The 25,560-nt window shown below is 42.6% G+C and overlaps 1 protein-coding gene across 1 annotated transcript in view; it reads right to left on the reverse strand.

The window, feature by feature from the left end:
• Positions 1-386: 386 nt before the first annotated feature.
• LOC137256060 (little elongation complex subunit 2-like) overlaps positions 387-25,560 on the reverse strand; it is a 39,462-nt gene continuing 14,288 nt past the window's right edge. The window contains exons 5-16 of the mRNA XM_067793742.1: positions 15,886-16,023; positions 14,516-14,650; positions 13,637-13,796; positions 11,533-12,831; positions 10,838-10,993; positions 10,511-10,635; positions 9,147-9,276; positions 5,416-5,500; positions 4,261-4,311; positions 3,957-4,037; positions 3,369-3,523; positions 387-1,450 (exon numbers count right to left, since the gene is read on the reverse strand). Of these exons, the coding sequence (XP_067649843.1) occupies positions 1,344-1,450; positions 3,369-3,523; positions 3,957-4,037; positions 4,261-4,311; positions 5,416-5,500; positions 9,147-9,276; positions 10,511-10,635; positions 10,838-10,993; positions 11,533-12,831; positions 13,637-13,796; positions 14,516-14,650; positions 15,886-16,023 (2,622 nt within the window). The 3' untranslated portion in view covers positions 387-1,343. The remainder of the gene's footprint in view (positions 1,451-3,368; positions 3,524-3,956; positions 4,038-4,260; positions 4,312-5,415; positions 5,501-9,146; positions 9,277-10,510; positions 10,636-10,837; positions 10,994-11,532; positions 12,832-13,636; positions 13,797-14,515; positions 14,651-15,885; positions 16,024-25,560) is intronic.

Here is a 25,560-nt window from a genome sequence, read left to right on the forward strand (position 1 = left end):
CTGTAAAATACTGCCAATATGTCAATCAGACATACAAAAGTGATTTCTCTTAAGATTATACTTACGAAGCATGGCATTCTTAACTTTGATCGTAGCCAATGTGTTAAGAATGGGCTTAAGAAGTTCGTAGGGCCACGAACGTTTCGAGAATAGCTAGCCATATTTGCAAAAAGCATATTTAGAAAAACTTCAATTCTGTTGGGTTGCAGTAGGAGGTTTTGCTGGTCCCGTAAGTGTGTGTTGAACATCGCATAACATTACTGGGCGATTTTCCTTGTCCAAACCCAAATGTTTACATTCTACCATCACTTAAAATTATACGGAGGTTATCCTTGTCCAAACCACACTCTTCACAAACTACAATCACATGACATTAGGAACTCGCATTCAGCAAACAAAACACATTTATCTGTTCACAAATATCAGTAACACATGATACAAACCACTTGAGTCATTTTCGTTAATAGGTATGTGGTGAACAATATTCTCCTGTAATGTAATAAACCAATGGTTTGAAGCTGTTTTCAACAGAATTACATCACAGTGCCTAAGGATGATCTGTGAAAAGTTTGACATGATGCAAGTCCTCAGTGAAACCACCAGGAGGCACATGAACGCATGAGGTGCGGTAGGCAAGCTGGCTAAAGTCTCAGGCTAGTGATCCAGCGAGGATAAGGTGTGGGCATCGAGCCCATCTATGACCGGGTGTAAAAACTTTGGCGTCAACTTTGTGTGCAGACTCTTTCAGGGTTGTCACAATTACTAGTGTACAGTGCGCAACCCTGTGCACTTAAAAGAACCCACGAATTCGTGTTGGTAGATGACAAGATTGTGGGCACACAAATACTTGCAAACACCTAGTTGTGGGTACAACGTGCAGTAAACGTGGACAAAGTACTATGACTGTGTGTCCCAGTCCACCCAGCTGTGAATTGGGTACCTCGTTAGCATGAGAGAGCCACAATAAAGTCAGTGTACCTAGTGGCAGCAAAAGTTGTATACTGTCCAGGAAGTTGAGATTGATAATACTGTGTGATGCTGAGATTTACATCCAAAGATCAAGGGAAACCAATACTAGTGCTTTGATTAAGCACTAGTTGCATGTGTGCTACATGAATATCCTATAATAATAAAATATACATATTCAAGGTTTGAACCCATGTTCCTAGGTTTCTGGCACATCAAAGGCACACAACTCTTCCCCTGAGCACCTTATACAACTGCGTCATATATTTGCCTGGCTTTGCAGGAAATGTTTCTCACAAAAACTTTCACAATGAATATCATCTTCAGGAGACAATAAATCATGCATAATGACCATGTGGAAATCCCAGATAGCCTTATCATCTTTTCTGAAGAGCTTGCCTCCCCTTTCCCTTTTTTTTCTTCTGGCCCTTTTTGTTCTTGTTCTTGGCATTCATCATCTTCCTCTGTTTTTGTGGGATGTAATCTGAAATATGATCATGCTCTGTTACATCATGACTCATAAAGGCAGAAAGATGTAGTGCAATAACCTTGATACATTCTTGTTTGTAGCTAAACCATATCCCCAACAGCTTGTTGATTATCCTTTTGGGTATTGCACATCTGTTCTTAGCTCCAGATAAGCTTCTTATCTGCACAGAATAAAACATCATTATTACCCTTTTATTTCTGATTGTGTACAAATATGCCGGTTAAATATGGAAAAAAATACCACCATATAAATATGTCAGAAATTGCCTAACATAGCCTTGCTCTAAATTCCTTACAAATCTTTATTATTAATGGGATGCACATATGAATTCCTCTCCAGTGTATATGATGCACATCAGGGTAAGATTTTGATTGTTGTGACCTAGCTATGTCTATCCTTGCTGTGAGTCTGTGAGCTTATGGCACACATGACACACAGTGCAGAACATGTAAAAGGGACTAGGATTCTACCACAAGGCATTCACACTGGTTCAAATAGTACCAAACAGACTGTAGGGCCAAATGATTATTAATATAGAGGAGTGATGTTCCATGTGTCTTCAAACAATATCAAACTGGGGAATATGTGAAATAGGATGGGACGATAATACCGGTTAACCTTGATATATTGCAATTCTAACTTTACCACATGACAAATTGCAGTGCACTTTTTGTGAAATGGTTCACCCGATATATCAGGTGAACAGTTTCAAATATTTGCAGGCCCTTGTGGCCTTCAGTAAATTATCCTTTTTTTTCGAAACAGGGGTCTTTCCAGTTTTTGTTTTTCTTTATTAACATTCGGGAATCATAATTTATCTTTTATGCTACTGTGTTTGTCAGTGCTAATCTGCATCATTGTATGTAACTGAACTAGAAACTGAAGAAACACAGGAACGATCTCTCTCTCTCTCTTTCTCACACACACACACACACTCTCTCTCTCTCTCATTCTCTCCTTGCTACCTGAGATAACACTATGTTTCACGCCATTTAACCTGATCTCACCTTCCGACATTAATGCTTCAGATGAACAATGTAAGAATTAGTCCTGTCTAGAACTTCTGCAAGAAGCAGGTCAGGAGACCTGCTATCTCAGTACAGGAAATGACTGTCTACCACCACTGATTTTTACCAGACGAATTCCCCCATGAATGAAGGAACAAGTTCGGGTCAGGGTGACTGTGTATACACCAAGCACCTACTTATCTCATATAGACAGAATAACTAGCAACTGATATCACATAAACATGCTCTTGCTGGAAACATGTCTGTAATGAGAGGACAGAGTGTTTGTGCGGTTTGTTTTTCAGATCCATCAAGAGAAAACTAACAGGATCAAACGAGCAGTTTATCTCCTGATGAGTGGTGGCTCAAGTTTCATGGTTGTATTGCAATCTGACATTGATAGACTATTCTGAGCAATGCCTCATTTGCTTCCACAGAAGCACATGCTAAGTGAACTCTGATTGCCCTAAATAAAGAATGAAAGGGTCCATGAGCCTATCTTTGAAAGCTTTCTCAAAGGATTTGGCATCAATTCTTTACCACTATCATTTGAAAACTTCAGTCTTGGCAAAATATAACCACTACAGACTACAAGCATACCTTCAACAGTGCATGTTGACTAGAACATTGTGATAGCGTGAGATTTTCGAGATTCGGCCATCAGAACTTATAAACTATACATGTTTTAAAGAAATTTAAACTGTAGTATTGATGCTGTTTGGATGACTGTCACAGGGCAGTATAGTATCAGGGTACAAGGTCCAATTTGAAAACTGATCACTGACAATTCTAGCTCAGTCCAGCTCTTCCAACCATACAAAAAAAGCAGTATCACAAACACACTGTTCTGTGATTGGTTCAGGTTTGCTACAACTGTTCCACTAGTCTAGCAATGTGAAGCCTACCTGATGGTTCAAATGTGCAGGGAATCCTTCCCTGTTTTCGGTGAGCAGGGAGGAGCACTGTGGGGTCAATGGGGATCCAGGGTACACTTGACTCGGTCTTCTGGGCAACACTCTGTCCGAAACCCATATAGCTGAATTTGAGGTCATATGATCCCCTGAAGGGAAAAATGACATTGAAAATCACATTAATAATTTTGTTTGTCTGATGTTTTCAGTATCAGGAGAGACCATATGGAGTCGGGCATCACTCAGTAAAATTCTAGCTGTTTAACAACAACTTGTAAATAGTCAAGTATTAACCAGACAATCCAGTGATTGAAGATGATACTTCACATTACCATGACATTACATACATACATATATAACTTTATCAGATGCACTATTATGTTAGTAACAAATTATGTTCAACAAATTCTGAGACAAATTCATAATCACACTGTGTTACTTATAAGCATGATCTTATGAAAATTCATATAATCAGGAGCTTGACAAAAATAATTAAATGTTGATTTAAAGATTTCAGGTGTATTTAAATGTATGTTTAAATATTTCACCTACACTTCATGCCACTATTAATCACCAACTCACCGTTTGTTATCTGTCTGCTTCTGAAGCTGACAGAAGTTGTCTCCCTTTGAATGACTCAGCAGATACTGGCCTACAGGAAGCCTGACAACATAATTGTAGATCACAATCAGTTTACAACTTGTGTTGTTTAGCATACAATTCAGAGAAAAAATAAGAGTTAGAAACATAAAGAGCATGAGTCTCTGTAGCTGTTTTGATAACTGAATTATAACAGGGAAACACCTTGTTGTGCCCGGCTAGGGACCTACACTAGCCTTGAATTACCACAGTGGTTGAAACAGTAAACCATCACGCATATACTCACTCTGTGAGGTTGAGGAAAAGACTGTGTAATGAGGCAAGTGCATTGCTCGGTCTGAAAATACAACAGAACTTTGAGGATCATACAAGTGAATGAGTGAGGCAAAGAAGACTGTCTGTATCAGCAGCATGCTACATACTAGTGAGACCAGACTGTGAGACAGGTTCAGACATTCAACATTTAACATTACTTCCAACAGACATGGAATATCTGTCTTAACTTAAACAATATTTAGAGCAGATCCTTGATAAATATAACAATACATGGGGTCTCTTTATCACTGAAACCACACTTAAGTGTAGTGGGTCGGTCAACCAACTCCACAAAATTAAAGTTTAAAAAATCAACAACCAAAATGACATGTGTTATATTTGGGATTTCACTTTCTTAGTAAAGTAAAAATTCTAGTACTTTTCTGAGTTGAGTCCCATCTGGGATTCAAACCCACACCCTCAGAGTCAGGCACCTATCGCCAGCACACGGTCGGCCACAAAAAAGTACTAGAATTTGTACTTTAATAAGAAAGTGTAATCCCACCTTTGACAACTTTCTGAATGTCCTTTCATAATCCTAACCAAAACAACATTATTTACATATGCAAACTTACATGTACATCACTGTAAGTTCATCCTCAATGGGAAGAGCTCCATCAACATCACTGTACATTACTGTTAGTAACACTGTTACTTATTCAAAACTAAAAAGAATCTGACATGTCCTTTTTGAATTTTTTCTCCATCTATTGATCAGGCTTTTCGGTAATACATCTATCCAGCAGGTATACAGCAATTTTTCAACTATATGGCATCTTTGTACATTACTAAGTCTAGATAAGACTATCCAGTGATTTACATGATGGGTCATTCATTACTGCAACTGAGATTGCTCACTGGACATGTATCCTTCCGATCCTGTACGTCACATTCTATGACAAGCATGGGTTGCTGAAGATCAGTTCTAACCCAAATTGTCATGGTTACGTATAATCATCACCGATATGTCATTGCAACAATATATAAAAAAACCCCATGTTATCCTAGTTTCATTCACTCTGCCACTGGTCCTAAAAATGTTTTGCAATTTCACCCTTTTTAACAAAAAAAACAAACCCAATCAATATATGCACTGTCAATAAACCAATTTATCCTGCACACTCACACAAAAGGCAGGGATGGATTGACGATTGAGTTGAGCTCCAGTTCATCTATCTTCACCAGCTCTGACGTAAATGCGTTAATTCGACCTACGCAAAGTGAAAATATTACACAGTAAGTTTCATTATCCCCACAAGTAATGCTTCAAATGTTGACAGCTTCCAGTCTTGTGGAGATGAATCATTAACTGAGCTACAGATGTGAGACTATGTGTAGGATTAAAACTGCACAATACATTGTTTTAGTTATATTAGTCCAAAGTTTTTAACTTAAAAACCAATTGAGTGAGTTGTGTTCTCTGAACCTTTAGTTTGCATCTCTGTGTGTGTTGTCGGTCTCTCTGAGTGTGTATGTGTGTGTTGTTTTTCTTTGTATGTTTGTGTGTGTGTTTGTGGTGTCTGTCTCTGTGTCTATGTGGTGTCTGTCTCTCTGAGAGTGTGTATGTGTGTGTTGTTTGTCTTTCTGAGTGTGGGTCTTATCTGTCTGCCATTGAGTGTGTGTGTGTTGTCTGTCTCTCTGAGAGTGTGTGTATGTGTCTGTGTTGTCTGTCTCCCTGAGTGCATGTATGTGTGTAGTTTGTTTTTCTGAGTGTGTGCGTGTGTCGTGTATGTCTGTCACTCTGAGTGTGTGTTGTCTGTCTGTGTATGTGTGTGTGCAGTGTCTGTCTCTCTGAGTGTGTGTGTGTGTGTGTGTGGTGTCTGTGTGTGTGTTATGTCTGTCTCTCTGACTGTGTGTTTGGTGAGTCTTTCTAAATGTGTTTTTTGTCATTCTGAGTGTGTGTGTGGTGTCAGGCTCTATGCGTATATGTGTGTTGCCTGTCTGAGTGTGTGTATGAGTGTACTGTCTGAGTGAGTGTATGTGTGTGTTGTTTGTCTTTCTGAGTGTGTGTGTGCGTGTGTATGTGGTTGAATGTGTGTCTTTCTAAGTGTGTGTGTGTGTGTGTACATGTCTGTGTTGTCTGTCTGAGTGAGTGTGTGTGGTGTCTGTCTCTGTGTGTGTATGTGTGTTGTCTGCCTCTCTGAGTGTGTATATGTGCGTGTTGCTTGGCTCTGTGAGTGTGGTGCGATTTCCGAGTGTGTGTGTGAGTGTGTGTGTGTGTGTATGGTGTCTGTCTCTCTCTCAGTGTGTGTATGTATGTAGTGTCCGTCTCTGTGAGTGTGTGCGTGGTCTCACTTTTTGAGTGTGTGTATGTATGTGTTGTTTCTCTGAGTGTGTGTGTGTGCGTGGTGTCTGTATCTCTGAGTGTGTGTGTAGTGTGTCTAAGTGTGTGTGTTGTCTGTCTCTTTGGGAGTGTGCGTATGTGTCTGTGTTGTCTGTCTATGTGTGGGTGTGTGTGGTGTCTGTCTTTGTGTCTGTGTGTGTATGTGTGCTGTCTGTCTCGCTGAGTGTGTATATGTGTGTGTTGTTTGTTTTTCTGAGTGTGTGTGTGTGGTGCCTGTCTCTCTGAGTGTGTATACATATGTGATTTCTGAGTGTGTGTGTGTGGTGTCTGAGTGTGTGTGTATGTGTGTGTAGTGTCTGTCTCTTTCAGCATGTATGTGTGCGTGGTGTCTGTTTCTGTGAGTGTGGTCTGACTTTATGAGTTTGTGTGTGTTGTCTGTCTCTGAGTGTGTGTGTGTGGTGTCTGTGTCTGTGTGTGTGTGTTTGTGTTGTCTGTCTCTCTGAGTGTATGTGTGTTTTCTGTCCTCTGAGTGTGTGTGTATCTGTCTGTGTCTGTGTGTCTGACTCTCTGCCTCCTTTGGCAATATTCCATGTATACACCTGGAAACTAATTAAGCGCCATCAAATTCAAAGTGACATAAAAAATGTTTCACAGGAAAAATTCAAATGATACTTCACACATAAAATATGACTGTTTGTGAACACCTTACTGTACAAGTTAAGGAGTTTTGCTGGTTTGGTGTTGCACAGAATGTAGGTGAAACAAGCAACCCTCACTCAGCTTAAAATCAAGTATTTGTCACTGAGTTTGAGTGTAATTGTCTTGTCATAGAGTGTCTCAATAATAACGGTTATGGCTCGTCGTAGGGTGCCAGAAAACTTGAGATGGCAAATTATTGGTATCAGAAATGCTCGGTTAAGTTGTAGAGAAATTAGACCTCAAATCAATCGACATCATCAACTTGTCTCATGACTAGCGCAGAAATTTGAAATAACTAATGATGTCAGAGACAGACCACATTGTGACAACTGTGCAAAACCACCAGACCTGAAGATGCAGCGTTGCTGTGCCTTGTACAGCGACATCTGTTTGTGAATGGCACTGTCATAAAAACACTGTGGTTACAGGGTAAGACGACATCTGTTTGTGAATGGCACTGTCATAAAAACACTGTGGTTACAGGGTAAGACGACATCTGTTTGTGAATGGCACTGTCATAAAAACACTGTGGTTACAGGGTAAGACGACATCTGTTTGTGAATGGCACTGTCATAAAAACACTGTGGTTACAGGGTAAGACGACATCTGTTTGTGAATGGCACTGTCATAAAAACACTGTGGTTACAGGGTAAGACGACATCTTCAAGAACCATCAGAAACAGGCAGCGGAATACAGGGCAAGAACACCTATCAGATGTCCCATGTTGACCATGAACCATTGTGCAGCTAGTTTACAATGGCCTTGACCACCGTTTACAGGTCTGGAGACAATTAAACATGGCAATGACAGAATGAAACATTGCAGAGACCATGCCATGCGGTAGAGGTTCAGTCATGGTATGGAGTGGTGTCTCCCATGACTACAACTTGATTTGGTCACAGTGCAAGGGAATTTAAACGTACTTTGATATCAAGTACGTGTCGATATCAAAGAAGTGTTGTTCCACAATTTGACAATCAGGTGTTGGCAGACCGTCTAATTTTCATGGATGATAACGTGTGACCCCACACAAAGCACAAGCCATCATTGAATTTTTACGTCGAAACGCTAGAGAGACAATTCCCTGGCCTGCCAGAAGTCTTGATCTCAATCCGATAGAGCATATTTGGGATATCTTAGGCTGTTCAGTTCGAGAAAGATACCGTCCTGTACAAACTTTATGAGAACTGATATACGACAAAATGTTATGGATGTCAACTTCTTCTTTATTGTTTTCACAACGTTTCTGCGCTATTCCTTGCCCCTTTGTCACTCACCTTACGAAGGGGCAGGGAATAGCCAAGAAAAGTTGACATCCATAACACTTTGTCATATATCAGAATACTGACTTCTAAATGCCTCTCAAAAACCTTTATGTGAACTGCAAACTGTACTGCATGAAGAATGGGCCAGGCTCCCTCAATGTCAGATTCAAAGATCCAGGGAATGAGGAGATGACTTGAAGCAGTCATCCGTGTGCATGGTGGTTACATGAAATATTGAAATAACTATGCAGTTTTGAACCTTTTACAATATTGTCTCTAACAAGGAATAAAACCCAATCTGAAACCATCAAAATGTATCTTTGTTTCCATTTATATCTATACTATGCAGAAAAAATACTAAAACAATTGAACCTTTAACATGTTCTTCAATATGAGACCAGCGAAGTTACCAAATTGTGAAAACTGGAGTGGTGCTTAATCAATTTCCAGGTGTATGTATCACGGCAACAGACTCTGGAAATTATCTTAACATGCTGTACACAAGTAAATTCCTTTGGAAGACAAAGAGCTGCCTTAACAACCAAAGTGCCCCCTCCCCAGGATACTATGGATAAATGTTACATGGAATGGTTGTTTTGGATCCTGACCTCGAACCAGCTTGGTGCTGGGTTTGGTGTAGCAGGAGATCCAGTCTCGGGAGACCTCGCTCATCGTCACCTGCTCCACTCCGAACTTCATTTGGTACTCCAGCTTGGGGACTATCAGCACTGGCTGGGCCTGTCACAGATATATGGCAGCAATAGTCACAGTCTTATATAGCCTTGTACATATATCAGACTCAGCGCCTCATCCACGACATAATGTACTTTCTGAAACAACCACAGTACTGAGTTGTATTATGACAGTGTTGTGGATATATCACACATCTCATACTTCACACCCACAGTCAGGTTATTGTGTTGTGACTATATCAGTTAAATACAACTTACAAAGCTAGACATAAGGATCTCAAATTAAGGAAGTTGATGTAATTGGCACCAGTACACGTTGACATAAATTCATACATGCACCAGACAAAACCTGGCTGCAAAATATATATATAACTTAGTCTAAATAAAAAAAATTTCATTCCATGGTGATTGATCTTACAAACGTTTATGACATTTTGTGTAAAACATAACAGTAACGTGCACATAATGTTCAAAGTACCTACAGTTCAGACTATAGCAGCTCTGTGCAGGAATCAGACTTCATACTGTAGCTGTGCTTTCTTCTCTTATATCACAAGCATTTATGAGTTGAACATGACTATAGATAATTAACATGCAAAACTGTGTTCCACAGGAGATATCCCTTGTGTGAGATCAGACAATATCTCCTTGGAGATATTGCTTTGACAGTTGATTTTGTACAATACCCTCACAGTGTTGTGATGTCATGAACTTGATGTCACAATGCTATGACATCCTTGCACTGCAAATCTAATGCCAGTGCTGTGTTCAGGGCTGTGCATTTTTCATTGACAACTAATGAAAGAGTGATTGTGGACGATAAATAGATTCTCACCCTCGTGTCTACCGACATCAATTATATCATCACTCGCTGATAAAAGGTATAAATATCCGAGGCTTGCTGAGGATATTTATACCTTTTATCAGCGAGTGATGATATAATTATTTTATATATGATGATATAGTTATTTTATCAACTAGTGTTGATATGTTTGATATCAGTAGATACTTGGGTGAGATTCTTTATATATCCTCCAGTCTTATGGCTTCCATAACATTATCTTATTAGGTGGGTATCTCACAGAAAGTTATGTATGTTCTACCTGAATTCAACCTACCAGCCAGAACATAGAGTAACTACATGGTATTTAACACATCCCCAGGATAACAGTGTCTGACAGTGTCATACAGTATCAAACAGTGTCATACAATATCAAACAAGTGTCACACAGTATTAAACATTGTCATACAGTCACAGAGTAAATGTACAGCACAACTACCTTCTGTGTGAGCCCCTTAAGGATTCCATGGCATGAATTTCGAACCAACAAGCTGAGTCCGGAGAAATTCCATAGATTGTAAGACATGTTGTGTTCCCCTGGTTGCCTTAACTGGGACAGGTTCTCTGACATGTACAGCATTGCAAAAAGAATTATTGTAAAAATCCATTATACAACTTAATAGTGATAGTAACATATCATTGAATCAATCCCTTCATGAACTATAAAACAATAAAGTGAAAGTCAACAGAAACTTTGCAGATTTGAAGTGTGTCGAATGAACATGAATCAGCAATATGTCATACTGACATGGCCACACAAGCTTACCCTCCTTGTCTTGTCCTGATGCACCAGTTGCATCTCGGGGTGCTGTGGGCAGCATCTTCTCCTGCATCTGAAGGATGGTGTCCAGTGGTGACACTCCAGCTACTGTCATGTTTTTCCTTCTCCCTGGTCTCTTGACAGAAGGGGGCATGTCTTTGGCTGATTGGAAACACGAAGGGTAGTTACAAAACTAAATAAAACACTCTATGATGTAAGTCATGACTGGTGTAAACATCTACAAAGACATGAATCAATTATTTTTCACAAGACTTGATATATTTGTTGTACTATCTGTTATTCAAATAAAATCAATAACACTCTGAAAAGAGGCAGTTCACATTTTTGTCCATACATAGAATTAGGATTTGAAACATGCTAGGTATTTGTGCTGTCCCCAAACCACAAATGCAGAGAATACCCTAAATTTGCTGGTTTCACTAGTTTACCCAAATTCAGCGATAATCAAAAGATGCAATCAAAAGCACCTGTTAACAGATGGGTTCAAACCGTAAGCCACTGATCTAGCTATCTTACCAAAAATAAAAATGTCCAAAAGAATATAATAACATATTTACAGAGGCGCTGAGACTTAAAGTTGAACTTGAACTTGTAAACCCAACTTTTTGTATCAATAGATATTACTCCAGAGATATAAAAACTGATCTAAATCTAACTCCTCAAAGCATGTATATATCTACCTTCTTTTGTCGCAAGCATCTTACTGAGGTCATCAGTGGAAGTCTTGATCATAATCGTGTCAACCTTAGAGGGACTAACTTCAGTCAGCAAACTGGAAGTGTTCCTTGGTTCCCTGTGCTCATTTTTACCACTGTCTTCTGTTGTAGTAGCTGACAAGGTCTTCATGACCTTCTCTTTCACAGATTCTGCACTGTCGGGATCATCACAGGCCTTGGGTTCTGAATTTGACCTTGACCTCGTGACTCGAGACGAATATCTGTCAGGGCTATTATCTGACTCTGACTCAACAGATGTTCTTGTCTGTTCAGTTTTTCGTTTCCTGAGAATCCGTTTTGGAACTGGAAACTCATCTGACTTCACAGACTGACCTTGTGATCTGGTCTTTCTCTTGGTTGCTTCATTTTCTGATTCAGGTTCATCTCCCAAGTCAATAACCAGTCCGCTCTCATCATCGGTGCTGTCTGAGATTAGATCCTTCAGATCAGTCTGTCTGGTAAGTCTAGGGCTGCTTCTCACTGGTACAGCAGCAACTTCAGGACAGGACTTAGAATCAGATTCTTTCTTCTTTGCTTGTGACCTCGTTGACCTTGTTGTTCGGGGACATGGACTGGGTGACTCAGGAAGGTCAATCATGAGTGAATCATCTTGCGATGTATCTCCACCAGAGGAACTGACTATAGGAACATGGGGTACACTTGTTGTTTTCTTTGGCACCTTTAAGGTATCACTGGTGTCAAGTTTGGGAGTGTCAGTTTGCTTTTTCTCAGAACCTTCATCAGAAACTGATTTACTACCACTTTGGTCCTTATCACTTCCCGTCTTGCTCATCTGTCCGTGAGCATTGATTTTGGAATCATTTCTACACTCCAAAGGTTTGGGTATGTCTGTTTTTGATTTATCACTCATTTCACAGTTGTCTATCTTGGCTTCAGATTTAAGTCTCTTTCCAGTTTTAATTCCAAATGATTCCAGATCTCCCAAACATTCCTGATTCTTCGTTTCTACTGTCTTGGCAGGTTTGCTGAAATCAAAAGAACCAAATGTTTCCAAGTCTTCCATGTTTACATCCTCATCAAAAGGATTTGTTGATTTAGGCCTGCTCTGTTTGTCTTCCTTCATGGATGTTGCAGGAGTGTTGTGAGCGGCAAGACGCTGTCCCTTAGGAAGGCCTGGTTGGCTGATGAATGTCTTCAGGGCGTACTTGTGATACATTGTGTTCTTTTCTCTACTGGTCATCACCTTAGGTGCAAAGGGCTTATCAATGTAGACAACTCTTTGCTTGGTGCTGATGTCACCATCTGAAACACAACCAGGGATGCTTTGATCAGCATAATCAATACCACATCAAGCAATAATCCAACTCCAGCTATTGCTACATGGCAATGTTATTCACTATGCAACAGTGTCACAAGTATGATCCTTTGTTTCTGTTAACATTCAGACATGTGCTATAGTCAGACTGGTGTTACTTGTAGATTGAGAATTCTGGAATGTACTAAAAGATACTTAAACCAAGGGGGCCTTTTGAGCATAGTTCAAACCAGAATTAGTAACAATGGAAGGTTGTAGAATAGTTACACTACATAAACAAGACTGATGGATAGTGTCATAAAGTAACATGTGCCAAGCTCGTTGTTATCATCTACGAGCAGTCTCTCTGTTTCTACCATTGACTTCATGATAGTTCAGTTATCATGGACCTGCATGTCAATTAAATATGTCATATGATCCAACCAAAGAGCACTGTACACAGGAAGCTTCATCTCTATGACAAGACTGGACAAAGGTCCTTAAACAGTTGACCAATGATTCTGAGCTACCACATTCAGAGGTAGATATAGATCAGAAATAGACCATTCCTATGATAAGGTGTGTCCAGTGTCTGCATGAGCAGCTTTCATGCAAGGAGTGCATGAGTTAGTGAGTTTGGTTCTATTCCGTTCTTATATTCCAGCAATATCATGGCAGGGCAATCCTGTAATGGATTTGTACCCATGTGGGGAATCTAACCAAGGTCTTCAACATGACAAGTGAATGTTTTAACAATAGGCTACCCCACTGCCCTGACTCCAAGTGAAACAGTTGGGATGCAAATATACTTACAGTCATGTTCATACTGTTTGATAACTACTGGGATTTCCCAGTCCAGGTCAAACTTGGGTGCATGGTTGTCGACCAGACACTTCAGGGCTGCGGAACATGTGACGAGCTGACAGCCGTGGCGTTCGGCCAGAATCTCCGCATTGGTGTCTCTGCTGCATACCTGTACAACACATTCACATCATCTGCGAGACCTGAATCTGTGAGAGGAACAGATTTGACTTATATGTATCTAACACCTGTAGGTTCACACAACCATCAACAGAGACAGTTGAATCTGTATGGGTCAGCAAAGTTGTGCTTAAACAGTATGTTCCGAATATATATCATAGTCTATCATTCAAAACTGGCCTGAAAAAGAAAACTGCCAAAGTGAGAGAATGCAATCTCTCATAGGAAAGATCACTGCAATTCTACTGCATCACAATTGTATTAAGACAACTGTGACATCACAATGAAATGACATCACAAATCTGTTTAGGACAAAACCTGCTTGGCAGCTTTCTACATCCGAATCGCTTCCTTATGAGATTTTATAGATCATATATGTCAACACTAATCAATAATTGCCTTAAAGCTCATCCACAAGCCCTGGAGCGTATAATTTGTATCAGTATGTGTTACATGTTTGATATCAAAAGACACTCGGAAGAGATTCTCTATGTGTAAGCAAATCAAGCACTGAAAGAATGAAATGAGGCAAATCATTGGACATACACATTTTCTTGCAACCAAAACCTTTCTGACAACAATGAATGGATTCAGTCTGGGTCAACTTAGTCAGCAAAAGTCATGAAAACTGTAAGCCTGACACAATGAAGGAATGGTATGCCAGCCTTGATAAACAGGAATCCAACCAGGCTGAAGCTTGGGGTACCATACCTCATGGTTCCATGCCTGGCTGCTCCTGGTCTTTCTGCCTGTGCTAGGGAACCGCTTGTTGATCTTGTCATACAACACTGGCAGTTCAATCTGTCCACGGCTCATGTCAGGCAGGAATATCTTGGGGAAACTACCCTGAACACAGACAATGGGTCAGCAGCAGTGTCTGTTTTCTTGATATATACAACAAATGTTACATTTGGTAGCACGCTTTCTCAGTAAATTTACAGATTTAGCACTTTTTAGGGTGTCTGTTTTCTTGATAGATGCAACAAATGTTACATTTGGTAGCACACTTTCTAAGTAAATTTACAGATTCTAGCACTTTTTTGGGATGAGTGACATCTTGGATTTGAACCCCTAACTCAGTCTGTGGCATCTAATTACCATAAGACAAAGTCAGTTCCCACAAAAATGGAAGTGTGAATTGACACGGTTCCCATGGCTGAAACTACATACACATAAGACCTCTCAGAAAGTGGTCAGATGATACATTTGGGTTTATATTTTCTCTCTAAGTACAGACTATAGGAGTATTTTTGCTTCAGTCTGGGACAGGCACTTTATCTAATCCACTCAGCTTGGGACTCAAATGCAACTCATCTATATTTGGAAGTCTCCCTGCTGCATATTGGATTTTCATGATTTTTCTTGAGATGTGTTGCCTCATTCAATAAAACACAACTAGTACCATAACAATACAAGATGCATACAGCGTACAGTCAAAAGCTGATGTGTCACAGTTTTATTAGTGCAACTTACAGTTGTCCCAAAGTAAAAGCTAGGTCCCTGTGTTATCTTAATGTGTTCCTCCTTTTGTAGATGTATAAAACCATGGAAAAATCTAAGTATTTATGCCGGTCCCTTCAAACTTGACGGTAGTTCTTTACAGATACAAACAAGTTGCACTTAGCAATATTCCAGCTATTTGGCAGCAATCTGCAAATACTCTGAACCAGACAATCCAGTGATCAACAGCATGAGCATCAACCTACACCATTGGGATATGATGAAATGAGTCAACCAAGTCTGACTACCCAATCCCAATAGTCACCTTTTACAACAAGCATGGATTACTGAAGACCAATTTTAACTCGCATCTTCACGGCTTGCTACGAACAAGACTGCAGCTACCAGTACAGAATGATGAACAAGAAGAAGACACAGTCATCAATATCCCCCGCATTACCTCCAATTTCAGTCTAAGTCACACTTGTTGCCGTGGAAATAATATTTTATTAAGAATACCCAAGCTCCGGAAAAAATAAATGTGTACGGATGGGCGAGGTGCATTTTAATACCCCTGGCAAGGCCTTTTGCGTGGGGTATTAAAATGCACCCCGTCCGTCCAATAATAAAACCTTACTTACCAGTTGTAGCAGCAGTTTCTGATGCACCAGTGTTGGGGCGTAGTCTGCAGTACTAGGAACAGAGAGTGGTACTGTCTTGTGCGGCATGTAGTACCGGGCATATTGGTCTACACGTCGCCACTGCTGGTTCAGCTTCTCCTGAAACAGGGGTGGGTCAAGACACTCGTGGTATAAACTAGGTTGTAAAGATCAGATGTTCTAGTAGTATATACAATGGGGGTTTTAAAACACTTTCAAGAAAAGTCTCTACAAAGCCTTATTTAGTAAATAAGGCTTTGGTTGGGCCCTTAGCTCTTGCTACTATTACCCCTACTACTTAACGTGTGTTGGAGGTAACACTGTGCCTATGTCATGTTTATATCAATGAAACAGTTTAACGTGAACCGCCTATGATCTCTTTGGTGTTCATAATAAAGGCTTGTTGGGCTTTTTGTATCCCCTGTTCTATGTACTTTTTTTTCTCGTCCTCACTGATAGCAGACTTACGAGATTTGGACCGAATATCTTGTTTCATTCCGTTATATTTTGTGAGTTCAGAGAGGATTGAACGAAACTCCTCTTCTGAGATCTTACTATCAGAGAGTGCCGTGGAAATACGCTCTCTCACTGTGTTGAGCTTTGCTTCAGCCAGAACCCTGATCTCGTCGTGTTTCAATGCCTTACGATGCAGTCTGCGTGATACTAACTTAAGCGCCAACCCTGCCAACCCTACCACCCCTGCCGTTATTTCAATACCTAGTACTATAGGTGCAGCCACGATGGTAGCTAACAACCCAACACCTGCCGCCCCTAGTCCCATGCTGGTTGCCATAAGGGTAGTGTCAGCCCCGTCCACGATATTGAAAGCTCTATGGTACTTTTTACATAGTGCTTTCCGTGTGTCACGGTCTTGTTCTAGTTGGCGTTTCACATCACATAACTGCCTCAAGCGGAACCCATCTACGGTTTCCAGAGTCTTCGCTACTTCCTCTACGACTGGGTACAGACCCATCCTATAATATATATTTTGAAAGATATTTTAATTGGGTTTCAGTTAAAAGTCTATCAATGTATTTGAAGCCTACAAGGGATAGATCATTACCAATGATAATAGGTGAGAGGCTAATAGACTTTTCTGTTGTAATAAAAACCCCACTGAGGCTTATTAAGCGGTTTATAGAACCCGTGGGGGAATCCCGTTGTATAACAATACGACAATATTGGTCTAAGTGTTCGGTATACCAGTGTATTACCAACCTGGGTAAAATTTGGCGTCCTTTCGAGGAGTTTACCTGGTCAAAATACGTAAAGACGACTTCTATGATGAGTGTGTAGGGGGAGGATATTCTAGCACGATTACTGCTAAATGTTAATTTATTCTCTAATCCAGAACTTAACCCATTTGTTTCGGTATACAAACTTACCGGAGATGCTAAGTGATTCTCCGGAATGAAATCCCCGACCCAGATACCGTTGTTCCTAATCTTAGAGATAAACCCCGTATCTGCGCCTATTGTGATATAAGGTGAGGTGGGTGTTAAGTTGATCAGCCATTTGGGCTCTTTAAAATCTGATAACGACACCCGTCTGTACACGTTGTCTTTGAAGTGCAGGATATATAAGGTGTCTTCCTCACCAGGCTGATCGAATCCCTCCGTATCTCCTAGGTCGTTAAGCGTAGTGTTGGGATGACTGGTCATTATTATACTATTACGATATAATTTCCAACTGGTTTTCTGATAATAATTCAGGGGTGAACTTCATACCCATGAAGTGTATGTTGTCAGGCAGGAAGATCTTGGTTAGTGATATCTTGTTTTCCACGATCACGTTGACCCCCTCCAGACTGGTGTTGGAGCCGACACTCACCCGCACGTAAACGTTGCAAACTTGATACTGGTGTCGTTTCACCCACCCGAGTTTGATCCCCTTCACGATCTCGATATCATTCCCCGATGGTTCCCCTAGGTAGACTTTGATGATCAGTGTTGAGTTTGCCGGTAGACTCTCTAGTATACTGACCACGCCTTTGAATTCAGACACCAACTGTAATGTCACGTTTTGTATGGTCGGTTTACTCGATAGCATGTGGGCTGCCATAGTGTTGAGTGGGCTGACGACTACGCTACGTCTCTGAGTTGGGACGTAAGCCACGAGCAGGGTTCCATTGTTCACGACTTTGTTTAGGTGGTTGTCTTTGTTATCAGTGAACACGTAGGGGGAGCCGAGCCTAATATTGAGAAACCAGTCGTTATCGGGTAACAACACCCACTTATCATCTTCGGTGAAGACGAGCATATATGGCTTGTTTCGGGCGATGGTAGTGCTCTCAACATCGTCTAAGTCGAACAGTTTACCTCCGAACGATGGGTATATTATCCAGTTATGACCGGTGTTGACAAGGGCGTACTTAGTGTTGATTTTTGCTCTTGTGGTATCTACTATATCACTTAGGGTTCCACCGGAGGGGACTTCAACGCGTTTGTAAATGTTGTTTTTCAGTTGCAAGGCGTACGATTTACCATCTACTCCGGGAGCGTCGAAACCGCGCGTGTCTCCGAGGTCGGAGATCCCGATATTGACGCATTTTTTCACTCCAGGCCCTTGTGCACTGGTCATTTTACATGAAGCGTTAAGCTGAGGTATCCTATATTTACAGGATTATGATTTATATCTAACACCGATATTATCAGCTCAGGTATGTTGCCCTGGGTTAATCTCTTATACTGCCGTGGTGAAAACGACTCGGTTCTACCGTCGTTGTATTTCTCAGTTTTCAACGGCACTGCTCTCAGTATAGTGGAAGGGTGACCTCCTTGAATGTTGTACGTTGTGCTCACCTGACCGAGATGAATGTACAGCTCTCGGTACGGTACTAGGTCGGGTAACTTCGTGCCTGTGACGGTTGTTGTTGGTTTTATCTCGTCAGGAGACATACCGTGTATCCTCGCTAATGGTCGGCCGAGCCTCAAGGAGGTTCTTCCGTTGTTGATTAACACCACTGTGCCGTTTGAATCGTTCATCTTGAGTTCGGCTCCCAGGGGTTTGAAGACCTCGTCGTTTAGAGAGCACACGCTGTAGTAGCCGTCAGTTATCTGACTGCGAGCCCCACTGACGAACAGCTTATTGTTGCTGACGTTGATGTTAGTCCATTGCGGTAGGTAGGTGATATCGCAGAGTGCGACTTCGAGTTGGCCTGACGTGTTATTGATCGCGTGCGTCAGCTGAACGGCCTCACCGCTCGTTATTCCTGGAAGTGTTATGTACATATTATAATATATAATTTATATATTATAATATGGACTTAGCACACTTGAAAATCGTGGTGGTAGGTAGTACGGGGTTTAAAGCAACCTTTATTAATATCTTTGAAAACTATATCGTGTCCGTTAATAACGCGCAGGCGGTGGTAAACTGGGATCAAAACCCAATGCAGTTTTGGCAGAACCAACTCAACTTTGCTGTGTGGTGTGCGACGACAGGGTCGGGTGTGACACTAGACTACGGTATAGACGAACTGAGTAAGGCAGTCATTTTGTTTCATATTTATTATCAAACGCGACGAATATTGAAGGAAATAAGTGCTCCTCTTCCCCAAGATAAAGCGTGGAGTATGACGAATAACCCCTATGATAAACGCGCTTATGAACGTGTTTGTGGGGAGTTTGAGATTCCAACGAATAAAGACTTTCGCCTTCCTGGTGTGAACCATGGTCTCGGTATAGTTCTCGTGTACTTCTACAGGTCCGGAACATATCAGGCCGGTTCTAAAGATGGTTCATACAACCCAAACCGTCATACATTTACAGGCCCCACAACGAATGAAAAGATCCATGTCAGCTGTATAAAGCAAACCAATCCTGATGCAGCCACAGCCTGGACTAAAATGATCTCAAAAACATCGAAAGAATTCACTCGTGCTGGTACAATACGCTTGAACGACTCGATTCGAACGTACGTGTGGGCGCTGTTGGGTGCGCAGTCGATGACGCGTTCCAACATCCTCGGTAAGGGAACTGCTTACGACGCTCAGAAACAGTTCGTTGCCAACGTTGAGGATGCTATCAATTCTCCAGTTGATCTCCCGCGGGCCATCGACCGTTACCAAAACGTGTTAGAATACGCCAGATCGAAAGTCAATTACGTGTTCGGCGTGGGGCTGTACATGGCTCCGAGTGATATGCAACTGAGAGTAAAAAAAGTGGTGGGTTATAACAACAAAATAGTCATAGCCACGGCGGATCAAAAGTTGGGTATCAACCCCGATATTAACACCCCCTATATCCCACACATCCCACCACGTGAAACGGGTATAGTGGCGCCACCCCCGGAGTCTAAAGTTCATGTGGAGGTACCCCCCACACACCCCCATATTCAGGCCTCCAATCACATCGATAATAAAACGGCCCTGGTGGTTGGTGGGGTAGCTTTGGGGTTTATTTGGTTAAAAATTTCTTAGCCGCTACGTACACCAGACCCGCCACGGCGACGATGGCTGCCCACAGGTTTTGACTGAGCCACGTGGCAGAGCGCCCAACAACCACGAGACGATGCTACCCAGGATGCCGGGAAGGGCTTCGGCGGCTTTACCAGCTAGTTTAGCTAGGCGTTCCCCGAGTTTTTTTATCCAGTCTTTAACACCACCACCAGGTGTGGGAGTTCCCCCGCCGCCGGCAGGCCCCACAGGGGTACCCCCTGTCAGTGACACCACCAGGGTTGATATGATGAAACCCAATGCAGTCAGAATACTGGCGATGGTGATCCCTTGCTCCCGGAACAATATCCGAATCCTGTCTGCTAACGTGGTGTCTCGGTGGAGGACTTGATTGATGGTTTCCCGCACACGGTTGGTCTGGGATCTAAGCTTTTCTTTGTAGCCGGACGCTGTCTCCAACCAGGTCTGCCTTTCATCTTCCAAATTACGTATTCGTTCCTCGATGGTGGCTTTCATAGGCTCGTCCTCAGTTTCACCGAGTTTTTTCTTTTCATAGGAGATGTGGTCGTCTATCTCACTCATTTTGGCCGTGCTTTTCCAGAGCTGACCACGAATGGTTTGCATCAACAGGTCCAACCCCTTCAGTTGCCGAAAGGTAATTTCGAGACCCGGGAAGGGCTTGTTCTCGTAGTCGGCCAACACCTTTTTAATATCATAAGTCATGTTTTGATCCGATGTGGCGTCCCTGATGCCTTCCAGACTTTGAACTAACTTCGGAGGATACTGCTTAGGTCGCGCGCCACCGTAATCTCCTAAGCCTAGTTTCTTGCTGACAAAGTCACTCCCATATCGACTTCTCAGTGTTGATAAAGCAAGCGGTTCTCTCTTGTGTTTATGCATGAGATCGATCTCCGGGTGAGCCTTCAAACGCAGTGTGCCATTGCTGAGGGTAAACTTGGAATAGTTCCTTCCCAACGGCTTGATGTTGTCTCTATTTTCAACTGCGTTGTAATAATCGTCGACGGCGCCCTTAATGAGTTCGGCACTTTGCGAGAATGAGGTCTCCTGGTCATCATTGAATGCCTGGGCACTATCGTCCCACATATCATCCATAGGTATGTCTTCAGCCATTAGTATTAAAAATATATTTCCTTTATATAACAATGTACGGCAGAAAATTAGATCCTTTCAGAAGATTGAGAGAGCCACTAGGCGCCAGAGCCGTGCGCCAGTCGGTGACCATCACCAACAATCCCAGCAAGATAGTCCAGAATCAAACTCTGCTGGTTAGATTTCCAAACCTTGGTGAGAATGACCTCATTGTACCAGGCACTGTTCGACTGGCGTTCAATATCACGTTGACCTCCGACAACGACAAACGCGAACTAGTGCAGAACGTGGGTCGAGCTATCATCAAGAAGACGACCGTCAAGATCAGCGGTAACGAGGTGCTGAGTATCGACGACAGCGACGTGTTTCACTGCTACGGGGATCTATGGAAAAGCGAAGGAGAACGAGTCAATGATGTGTACCAGGGTATCAGCAAATCAACCCGGTCGCGCATAGGGTATGCCTTCACGCCAGACCAGCTAGACAAGCTATCGGACGGTGAAAAGGCCATCGCTCGAGCATACGGGAATCGATTCTGCGTGCCGCTCGACTTCGAGTTGCTCACGGGACACGCGCCGTTTTACCAGACCGCGCTGGGTGATAGGCTCGAATACGAGCTCACGTTTAACGACTATAGCAAAGTAGTGCGTACGCCGAACGGTGATGAGGCCAGTTATGCCATAGACAACATCTCTCTGGAGTTCGACATGGTCACTAGCCCGGAGCTGGCCAGGCAGGTTCGAAGCCAGTACTCTGGGAAGATGGCCATCCTGTACGATCGCGTACTGAGGCATAGATCAGTCGTGCGAGATAAGAGCGACACTGTGTGGAATATCAACCTGAACGTGCCGGCGCGATCGATGAAAGGTATCCTGGTCGTCCCCGTGGAGGATTACGAGCCATTCCGGAGGGACAGCGAGAAGTTTTTCAACCCCGAGATTGAAAAGGTGGAAGTGACCATCGAGGACGTGCCCAATCAGCTGTTCAATCATGGTATGAGACCACACCAGCAGTGGGATGAGATAAAAAAGCTACCAGGGACAGTGGGGGGAGCCCCACATTATATAACAAAGGACCTGGACCTAGGCTCCGTGCAGATCGGTGAATACCTGACCACCAAGTACGCCCTATGGTTGGACATGCGATCCACGGATGATGATAAACTGCACGGTAGCGGGCGCCGTATAGATAACGGCAGCGAAGGGATAACCATCCAGATTACTAAGAAGGCTCAACCCGCTGGTAAGTTGAAATTATATCTGTACGTTATTATGGACGCGCAACTTAATATAGACAATGGGAGATTCGTGCAAGCCATCTATTGACCTCCCCACTGACCCACACTGCGCCATAGTGTGCGGGCAGACTGGCTGTGGGAAGACCGTTTTCGTGTTGGATATGTTGGAGGGTTACTACAAGGATGTGTTCGATAACATCGTTATCATGTGCCCTACTCTGAGCATGAATAAAACGTACGCGCGACCTTGGGTGATGACGGACCCGGACGTACACAAAATCGACCCTGGAACACGCCTGCAGGACTGGTTGAAAGCTCTTCACGAGAAATTTAAAGGGGAACCAACGCTGTTTATACTGGACGACTGCAGCGCTAATCGCGAGATAACAAAAAAGAGAGACATGCTATCGTACCTGGCCTTCTCCGGCCGGCATGCAAATCACAGCGTCTGGGTGCTAACGCAGAAGTTCAACTCGGTGTTGAAAGACCTCAGGGAGCAGACGCGATGGGTGGCCTTATTTCACTGCAAGGACAGGGATTCGTTCGAGGAGTGTTTGAGAGAGAACGATGTGATGAGCAAATTAGAACGGGAACGGGTGAAGAAACAGCTCGCTGAAACTAAACACGCTAAGCTCGTGCTCAAGACCGACCAACCAGTAGCATATAGGGTGTGCTAAAGCTAAGCAAAGCTAAGCAAAGCTAAGCAAAGCTAAGCAAAGCTAAGCTAAAGCTAAGCAAATGCTAAGTATAGCTATGATATTTGAAGTGTTTGTCGTGTGCAACTTAACCTTCATTTCTCTGTGTTTTGTCTGCATCGGGTATTATATAGTTAAAACTAAATCTTACTTGTTATATTATAAGATGGAGTGTGAGGAATTGCTCGAACAATTGTTGGTGGAGGGTTCCCCCACTGATGATAAGCGAGAGAAACTGGTGGCGTTGGCTGTTGGCGGCAAAGCCAAACATTACTTTGGAGACTACACTCCGGATAAAATTCACAAAATGTCAGCCGAAGAAATCGATAAGCTGTACGCTAGATACGAGTCCCGGCTCGGAGCAGAAATGACAAAGACAATAGGATCGGCTATGACCCAGATATACACCGGTATTGTATCATACTTCCTTCCCATTCCCCCAGAGCGCCGACTTTACCTGTGGGAAGACCTCGAGAAAGACCCTTTTATCGAACACGCCGTGAGCTCTATCAGCTGCGGGCTGTACCACAAATATGGTATGTTGTTGGCTCCAGTGACGGCGGCGATTATCACGGCAAAGCATTGTCAATTTGAGAGAAAAAATAATAATAATAGTATAGATGGATACTGCTCCCGAGGTGACGGAAGTGACCACCTCACAGGAACCAGTGGGGGTACCCCCCACACCCCCAACAGTGAGGGAAACCCCCACAGTGAGGGAAACTCCACTGGAGGAGACCCCTTCAGTGGGGGTACCCCCAACAGTAACCAGACAGAAGAATCCTAAGAGAGTAGCTGCCGGTAAAAAACGGTGGTGTAACCAACATAAAATTATTACAGTGACCAACCCAACCCGACTGTTGTTGGCTGTAGGCGTAACTGCTGCCTTGGCTATCTCGTGGTTATATACACGTGAGGGACGTGAGGGAAACGTGGAGGTATCCCCCACCCCAACACAATTAGAGGTCGACCCGCATATCATGTTATAATTTAAATATTTTTATATATACATAATGTCTGAGGGGAAAACGTTCGTCAACGACGCATACCACGCCACAGTGGTCGCCAGTCTAGCCGTAGGGTACGCTCGGTTGACTAAAATGGTGCTTAAACAACCAACTATCAAGCTAGATTTCAACCTGCAGGATATGGGTATGCTCATAATGAACCTTGGTATGGCGATGGCCACAAAAGACATCCTAGTAAAACAAGGGATAATACCTGATAATATAATGAAATAAATATAGGATGGCCACGATAGCTATGATGGTCGGTGGGGCGTTAGTGAATGCCCTGGCATTTTCCGGGAGTAATTTCCTCTTCTCGAAACTACGAGATGACCACGCGGCTGAAATACAGGAAGAAAGGAAGCGGCACGATCTCGCTACTGAGAACTTACAAAGGGCACAGGCCGAGTACGCTAAAAAACGCCTCCAGAGGATCGATTTTATTAACGAACAACTCCAGCGTGAAAACCATGCCGTTCAAACATTCAACGATGTCGATGAAGCAATGAAAGAATACTACCTACTAACTGGTAAACGATTGGAACCGCTCAATAAACCCACACTCGCTCAGTACTACACACCATCCAAGGGACAAATGAATCGTGAACTGGGCTTCATAGTGTTGGGTATAGCAGCTACTGCGTTGGTTGCGAAGCAATTAAATTAAATACCTATATAAGTAAACATGAGACCCGCTCCATACCGATGCGAATACATACTTATGGGGAAGACCGAGGCCTGTGGTAGGAAATGCAGGAATCAGGGGTTCTGTTGTTTCCATATGGGAAGTCCTAACTACACGTGTTCTGTGTGTGGTATCGGGGTTAAAGGGCACTACTGTCTATGTAAAGCTCACGGAGCTAACGTAGTCAGACATCAACTCATCTACGAGAATAAAAAGGACTACATAAAAGAACGTAGGCGACTGCTCAAGATAGACTCCAAATAAATGTTTTACTCAGTCACATATTTTTATCAAGGGTTACCTCCCTTTACTGTGACCCAATTAGACATTGGTTATGTTAGGTGTAAACACTATGACTACTGTACGCGAGCTTAAGCGGGTCGCAAAACAGAGAGGTGTGATCGGGTATTCTCGAATGCGGAAGTCAGCATTGTTGAGATTACTAGGTTTAGAAGCCCCTCCTACGGTAAAACAATTAAAAGCTCAAGCAAAACAGCTTGGATACACGGGTTATTCAAACCTGGGGA

Source organism: Haliotis asinina, chromosome 11 (genome assembly GCF_037392515.1).
Source record: "Haliotis asinina isolate JCU_RB_2024 chromosome 11, JCU_Hal_asi_v2, whole genome shotgun sequence".
Taxonomy (NCBI): domain Eukaryota; kingdom Metazoa; phylum Mollusca; class Gastropoda; order Lepetellida; family Haliotidae; genus Haliotis; species Haliotis asinina.